The sequence below is a fragment of the Prionailurus viverrinus genome, chromosome X (genome assembly GCF_022837055.1).
Source record: "Prionailurus viverrinus isolate Anna chromosome X, UM_Priviv_1.0, whole genome shotgun sequence".
NCBI classification, from domain to species: Eukaryota; Metazoa; Chordata; class Mammalia; order Carnivora; family Felidae; genus Prionailurus; species Prionailurus viverrinus.
In genome coordinates, this window is record NC_062579.1 from 75,269,609 (window position 1) to 75,277,765 (window position 8,157).

Here is an 8,157-nt window from a genome sequence, read left to right on the forward strand (position 1 = left end):
ATGGGCACCAACAGGTCTGTGCTCAACCACATTTGTGCTTAAGCTCAGTTGCTCTGTTTGCCCCATGGAGCACAGAAAGGAAGAGCTCAAGACTAGAGGAAGGATGTAGGGGTAAGGGACTCAGAGGATTTAAGAACCACCAGGCTTCTGTCTTGGAGAAGTAGGTACATGATGGGGCCCTCTCCAAAGAGTGTCTGGGGGAACTAGATAGGTGTGCATTGCAAGTGGCTGAGATCCAAGCTGGTTCTAATCCCTGCCACATTTCCACATTGCCAAAGATAATGAGAGCTTGGATGTGACTGCAAGAGAAGACTTGATAGACAGGACAGTGGAAGAAGTAGCCAGGACTATCCTGACACCTGGCCATGGGGCAACAGACCTGAAAGATCCTATGACCTAGTGTGGGTCCTTACAAGGGAAGGCCCTCCTTCTTGGGCAACTCTGGGGACTGCAAAATGGCAAAACATGTGACCAGTCTGAATAAGAGGGGGAAAATAACTGTGTGGTAGAAATAATGGGCACAAAGCAGTGGTTGGTTTTCTCGGGCTAGAGGTATGGGTCTGCTTTCCTTTAGAAAAGGCACAGTGGTGAGGCCTCCATGGGAGCCCCCTCCCACCTTAGCTCATCAGCCTCCAGGAAAGAGGGCAGGCCAAATGGGGAAGCGCATGGTGGGCAGACCAAGCAGCCTGGGGGTTCTCATACACATAGGGGCTGTTGATATATATCTGCTGCTGCCTGCATAGCACTGCCACCATCACCACCACCACCACCCCTGACCTCGCGATTCTAGCCCCCACCACCAATGGTCCCCAGGTCCCTTTTATTGCTGTGCCAGCAGTGAGGGGGTGGTCGCCTCAGAGGCCTGCAGAGGTCCGCCCCTTAGGCTGGCGAACCTCCTGGCCCCACCCCCCCCACCCCCCGGTCGGAACTAGGGTGGGCCAGGGAGGGGGCGTCTAGCCCATTTGTGCTGTATCCCTCCGCCCCCTTCCCGACACCCTTGCTGAGAGCGGTTCTTGCCGCATCTTGCGCAGTCCCTGCTCAGTTTGGTGTGGCACTGCGGGGGGGGGGGGGGGGTGGGATGCCTTTTTGCGATTCTGACCGCCCTCTAGGTGGTGGGAATCCGAGTGAGGAGCTCCGAGAAGAGGGGGAAGACAACGACCTGCACCTTGAGCCTGTGAAGGCAAGTGGGTTGTCGTGGGGAGGGTGGGGGGACCCCCACTGTCGCCCGGCTTACAGCCTGCCCGGACCCCAGCCTCTGGCAGCCTGGCAAGGGAGAGGCGACCCGGTCGTACCCTGTCCGTGACAGAGGTGCGCAGCGCCGCGGGATCCCTGGCGAGGAGAGGCAGTGACCGGTGCGGGCCGGGCCCAGGGCATGGGGGCTGGCGGGAGAGGCTGCCTCGGATCCTGTGGAAGCGAACTGCGCCAGCCACTCCGCAGCGAGCTTTCCAGGCGCCCATGACCCGCCCTGGACAGTGCTGTGCCCGGAAAGAGCTGTCGGGGTGGGGGAGGGGGAGAACCTGCTATAACAGAAATGGCGGAGCTGGAGCTGGGAGGGGGTGCAGCATCAGAGTTGTGTGTCCATCTGGCGGGGGGGAAAGGGGGCGGTGGTGTCTGCTACTCCCGGGCCCTAATTCTGGAAAGGGGCCTGTTGGACCTCGTGCTCTGGGTGCTGCCTCTTCTCACAGGTGCCCGGTTGATACGCAGTTTTCAGTCTTCGTGGTAGGTCTGGCGGTTTCATCCCACAGGTTGCATTTGTAGAGGAGAGGCTTGAAAAAAAAGGAAGAGCAGGACAAGATGCCTGACTCTGGTAGTGTATGGGGGAGGGGCATGAGCAGCAGCCATTGAATGGAAACACAAATATGAATGGAGTTAACTGTGACCAGAACAGGTCAGGCATCCAGGAATACCTTCTAAAATTCCCCCTTTGTACTAGCTTTCTAAGCCTTTCCCTTGCCTTTCTTCCTCACCTTCACTCAAAATTGGTAGCAGTAAAAGATGGACTAGGAGGTGAGGGTGAGACAGAAGTCATAATTACAAGTGCCACTGCACAATCTGTTTTCTGTAACATGATGGGTACTTTACCCCACTTCTGTAGTACCAGTACAAGGTACTGTGAACACCTACTGGTGAATCCTCATAACTGGAGAAGGGAGTAATGTAATGGTCAGAGTGTAATGTGAAAAGCAGCTGTTATCCAGAACCCTGAAACAGAGGGCCTAAATTATATGAGAATATTCTCTCAACAGGTCCTCTAACTCTTGTTTTCAACAAGATAGAAGATAATATGGATACTTTTTGGTGTTGGTCTGTCCACCAAGCATTCAGTTGCTGCCATTATTTCCTGAATGTTTTGCCTTTGTGTCTGTCCATAGACTTCCTTTAAGGCTGCTCACTTCTATAAGGAAGGAGAGGAGGAGACTGGTTCAAATCTCTGGAGGTTGGCGTGAAGGTGGGTAAATCAGGGGAACACTATAGAGTAAGATCATGGCAAGTGTCTTTGATCCAAGTGGGTATGGGAAATCCTCCATCTCTCCTGCTTGCTGCTATATTTGCAACTGCCACAGCATCCCTTTTCCATTTCCTTCAATAGATATTAGGAATATTGGGGTATGTGTGGATTGGTTGTGATAGGGAAGAGAAAACCTGAGAACATGGACACTGAGATAGGAAACAACAAATTGAACTCTTGTGGTAAGAGATACTTCCATCAGGGTCAGCGTGCCCTCTTATTTATCCACAGTCAGGCTCCACTCTTTCCTTTATTTTTACTTATTCCAAGGCTGCTTTAGGGCTTGACGACCCTGGAATCAAGGAAAGGAGGGGAAAATTGCACCACATCCTTGCAGGTTGGTGTGAAGTAGGTACAACTTTGGGTGGGGAAGTGGAAATCAACACTGGCCCAAGAGTGATTAGGGTTATCTGGGGCCTCCTAAGCCTCTCCCATTGCCAACACTCACCAGTTTCACACCTGTTTTATAGCAGGCAAAGTAATATGGCAAAATCTGGGGTAAAACATGTGGGTCCAACTGTTCCACTAAGTATTCAAGGTCCAGTCTCTCCATGTGAATCTCTGCATGGAGTGATGCAATTAGAAGAGATTCAAAGCCCCGTGTCATTCTTTTTCCTTAGATCCACCTCTAGTGGCAGCTCTGGTGGTGTTGGATTGCTGCTGACCACCACCGTCAACAGGTCTGCTCCTACCTGGGAACATCCATTGTCCCGCAGCTTGCTTGTACCTATGCACTTTGTGGTATTGACTGAGGCTAGGCTTTGGAAGGAGATCGATTGATTGATGGACTGGTGATTGACTCTAACTCTTGTTTTCAACTATATCACCTGAACTGAAGATCATAGTGTGAAGATATAAAACTGTGAGAGATCTGTGGTAGAGGCTGAGACATGTAGGCGTACTTAACTGGGCCTCCTCTGTAACTTATACCATGACTGGGGCTGAGATTGAACATGCTGCTCAGGAGAAGCCTGAAAAGAAGGCTGAAGAAGAGATTGGGGGTGGGGCTGAAAGAAAGAATAAAGTCCCACTGGTGGTCAGACCCAAGGTTAGAACCCAGGCACAGGTAATGCCTGGGGTAAGGCCTAAATCTGATGTCATGGTAGTAAGTGGGGCAAAGCCCAAAGCAGAAACCATGGCAGTAGGTGTGGTACATACTAAGAATGAGGCCAAGGTAATCCCTGGGGTGAGGCCTACAGATAAAGCCCCTTCATGGACCATGACTGAATATGATGGTGAGGAGATGTTGAAGAGAGAGGGAGTGTCCCAGACCAATTCCATAGCCTGGCCACTGGTCAGTACTGAGTTTGAGTCAGTTGCTAAAATGAAGACCTTATCTATGGATAAGGAACTGATCAGTGTGGACACTGATTCCTTTCTTGTCACCAAGGTCAAGTCCCAATTAGGAATACAGCCTTTGTTTGGGTCAGAGGAGAAGTCCAATGTGGGATCCTGGTGGTGCCCCACGCCTACATTCAAACAAGAGATCTCTCACAATTGTGATTTCAGATGGGTGGACAGATCTTGTCTGAATTCCTGGTTCTGGAGTGGAGAAGAGGTCAGTACAAAGTTTCATCCTAGAGACAGGGTAAAGGCCAATGCCAGATCCAGGCACAAGGCCAAAGAAGAGGACATGTCTAGACCCAATACCAACTGGGAGTTTTATGTGTCTAGTGACGGCTCTGAGGATGAATCTATTAAGACATCCTGGCTCTGGGCCAGAGAAAAGGCTAATATCTGGTCCATGCCCAAGGAAGAGACCAATAACAGGTCCAGGTTTAGGTCCAAGAAAGAAGTCTTTGAGTCCATTTCTGGATCTGAATGTGAGGACAATGTGAATTCCTGGCTCTGGGCTAGAGAGGAGGGCAAATGCAGGTCTAAACCCAGAGTCAGGAAAGGGGCCAATGTCAGGGCCAGGCACAGGACCAAGCAAGAAGCTTCCATTGATTTTGTATCTGGATCTTTAGATGTAGTCCAAAAAGAGTCCTGGTTCTGGCCTGGAGAAAAGGCTAATAACTTGTCAAGGCCCAAGTTCAAGAAAGAGGCCAAGGCCAGAATAATGGCAAAGGAAAAGGTCAAAAATAAGGCCAGAGCCAGGGCCAAGCCAGAAACCAGGTCCAAAGAGGAGTTCCTCATTGGGACCTGGTTCTGGGCTGCAGAAGAATCCAGCATAGTAGGTGGGGCCAGTGTCAAGTACAGCTCTCAAGTGGAGGATGATTCCATTTTTGGCAGTTGGTTCTGGACTGAAGAAGAAGCCAGTATAGAGACTGATGCTAGCAGTAAATCCAGACCAAGCACTGAGGAGGAATCTATTGGCAATTTCATCCTTGGGTCTGGGGAAAAGGCCAGTATGGAAACTGGGGCTGAGGCCACCTCCAAATCTATGCTAGAAGATTATAAAGAAAACATCATTGTTGGTTCCTGTTTTTGGATTAGTGAAGAGACCAACCTAGAGGCTGAGGAAGAGACCATTTTTGGGTCTTGGCTTTGGGTCAGTGATGGGGCCAGTATGGAAGTTGATATTAGAGCCAGCTGTGCATCCAGGCTAAGGTCTGAGGAAGAAGGGGTCATTGGTCCCTGGTTCTGGGATGGAAAAGAGGTTGATACAGAGGCTGAGTTTGGAGAAGCCAGGCCAGGAGATGAAGAAGAGTCAATATTTGGGTCCTGGTTTTGGGCTGGAAACCAGGCCAAGATGGATTCTGGGGCTAAAGTCAGTTGTGATACCATGCCAGGGGCTGAGGAGGAACCCATTATTGGGTCATGGTTCTGGAATGGAATAGAAGCTTGTGTGGGGACTGAGGTCAGCAACAAGTCTACCCTGAAGGACAAGGAGGAGGTTATTATATCATCTTGGTTTGGGACCACAGAAGAGGTCAGTATAAAGTATGGAACTGGTGCCAGATGCAAATTTATGGCAGAGGCTGAAGAGATCAATAATGAGTCTTGCTTCTGGGATGAAGAAGATCCCTGCATATATACTGCCAATGGAAGTAGGTGGAAGTCTAGGCCAGAGGAGGAACAGGACACTGTTAATTCATCGTTCTGGTCCAGGAAACACACAAGGCCAGAGACCATTATAGGGCCCTGGTTACAAGCTACAGAAGAGGTCAGTACAGATGATGGGACTGGAGAAGAGACCAACCCACTGATCGAGGAGGAGACCATGATCACATCCTGGTTCTGGAAAGGAGATGAAACCATTAGAGTGGCTACAGACAAAGAAGAATCCAGGCCAGATGCTGAGGAGGAGGACATTATTGGTTCTTGGTTCTGGGCTGGGGAGGAGGACAGGCTCAAGACAGCAGCTGAAGCTAGAGAAGAGGACAGGCTGGCAGCTGAGGAGGAAGCTATTGTTGGGTCTTGGTTCTGGGCCAGGAAAGAGATCATTAGGAAAGAGGCTGGCTTTTGCAACAAATGCAGTCCAGAGGCTAAAGAGGAGGAAGCCATTGTCGGGTCCTCGTTCTGGGCTGAAAAAGAGGCCAGTATGGAGGCAGGAGCCAGTTTCGAGTCCATGCCAGTGACTGAGGAAGAGGAAATCACTTCCTCAGTCCTGGTTGGGTCCTGGTTTGGGGCTGAAAAAGACAACAGTATAGAGGTTGGGCCTCAGGCAATAGAAGAGAGCAGGTCAAGGACTGAAGAAGAAATCATTTTTGGGTCCTGGTCCTGTGCTGCAAAAGAAGTCAGTGTAGAAGCAGAGACATTCTGTGCATTCAATCCAGAGGATGATGAGATAATTGTTGAGTCCTGGTTCTGGTCTGAAGAGAAGGCTATTAACGAGACTGGAACTGTTGTAACTTGTAAGACCAGGCCAGACAATGAGGAAAAGGCAGTTTTTGGGTCCTGGTTTGGAGCTAAAGATGAGGCCAATAACAGGACTGACAATGGGACCAACTGTGAGACCAGAACAGTAGATGAGGAGGATGATCCCATAGTGGGATCCTGGTTCTGGGCAGGAGATGAGGCCCATTTTGAATCAAACCCTAACCCTGTGTTCAGGGCCATTTGCAGGTCTAGGTGTTCATTTGAGCAGGAACCTGATGCTTCACACAGGCCCCAGAGCTGGGAAGAGGTCACTGTTCAGTTCAAGCCTGGTCCATGGGGTAGGGTTGGCTTCCCATCTCCAATACCCTTTAGATTTCCAAAAGAAGCAGCATCTATGTTCTTTGAAATGTTTGGAGGAAAGCCAAAGCACATGGAACTTAACCCAGAAGGGGAAGAGCAGGAATCTTTGCTTCAGCCTGATCAGCCTGATCCTGAGTTCCCATTTCAATATGATCCATCCTACAGGTCAGTCAGGGAAATTCAGGAACATCTTAGGGCCAGAGAGAGTGCAGAACCTGAGAATTGGTCCTGCAGCTGCATACAGTGTGAGCTTAATATTGGTTCTGAAGAGTTTGAAGAACTCCTTTTATTAATGGACAAAATCCGAGATCCTTTTATTCATGAAATATCTAAAATCGCAATGGGTATGAGAAGTGCTTCTCAATTTACTCGAGATTTCATTCGAGATTCAGGTGTTGTCTCACTTATTGAAACCTTGCTCAATTATCCCTCCTCCCGAGTTAGGACAAGTTTTTTGGAAAACATGATTCGCTTGGCTCCACCATATCCAAATCTAAACATGATTCAGACATATGTATGTCAAATGTGTGAAGAAACCCTTTCTTATAGCTTAGATTCCCCTGAGCAAATTTCTGGAATAAGGATGATTAGACACCTCACTACAACTACTGACTATCACACACTGGTTGCCAAGTATATGTCAGGATTTCTCTCCTTACTAGCCATGGGCAATACCAGAACAAGGTTTCATGTTCTGAAAATACTACTGAATTTGTCTGAAAATCCTGTCATGACAAAAGAACTACTCAGTGCTGAAGCAATGTCAGAATTTATGGGCCTTTTTAACAGGAAAGAGACAAATGACAATACTCAAGTTGTTCTAGCAATGTTTGAGAATATTGGTAACAATATCAAAAAGGAGATGGTGTTGTTCACTGATGATGATTTCAGTCTTGAGCCACTTATTTCTGCATTCCATGAAGTTGAGGAGTTTGCTAGGGAACTGCAAAGCAAAACAAATGATCAATATGACCCTGAAGCAGGCCAGTAAAATTAGTATGATTAATCACTTGCCTTTGTCCTAATGTTCCTGAGTTAACAATTCCTTGAATAATGTTTTGGTTTACATGGTCGGTTGTGTTGTAATGTACATCTTTATTGCTAGCACTGACTTTGCCCAACTCTGTATGAGCTGAATCATTCTTCTGGTGCCAAATGAATATTAGAACTGACAGAACATTTGTTGATATTTGTGTTTTTGTCTAAATTGTGACACTTAGTATTTCGGCTAGAGTGAACTGAGCCATCATAAGTAAGCCAGCTACCCTTCTGATTGTTGTTCTAGTGTGTTGATGTCTATTTGAGTCTTGTGTTTTCAATAAAGTTCTGTTTTAAAGTTGTCAGAAGTCACCCTTCTCCTTGAACTTAAAATATAGATGCAAAGATAACACAGGAACACACATAGATAATTAATCTATAAATAATATGCTCATTGAAAAAGTTTATTCTGATGACATTAGATGCAAAGGTTACCATGGGCTGCTACTCAGGGAATACCTCAGGAGAAAAAGAACTCAATTAAGCTG

The 8,157-nt window shown here is 48.0% G+C and overlaps 1 protein-coding gene across 2 annotated transcripts; it reads left to right on the top strand.

The window, feature by feature from the left end:
* Positions 1-3,322: 3,322 nt before the first annotated feature.
* GPRASP1 (G protein-coupled receptor associated sorting protein 1) lies at positions 3,323-7,905 on the top strand. Of its 2 annotated transcripts, XM_047843316.1 has the most exons (3): positions 3,323-4,249; positions 4,385-4,824; positions 6,442-7,905. In XM_047843316.1, the coding sequence occupies exons 1-3, from the start codon at positions 3,441-3,443 to the stop codon at positions 7,620-7,622; spliced, it is 2,430 nt and encodes an 809-aa protein (XP_047699272.1). In that variant the 5' UTR covers positions 3,323-3,440; the 3' UTR covers positions 7,623-7,905. The 2 variants fall into 2 exon arrangements, with proteins under 2 accessions (XP_047699272.1, XP_047699271.1); XM_047843315.1 differs by having other exon boundaries at positions 3,323-7,905.
* The last annotated feature ends 252 nt before the right edge of the window (positions 7,906-8,157 follow it).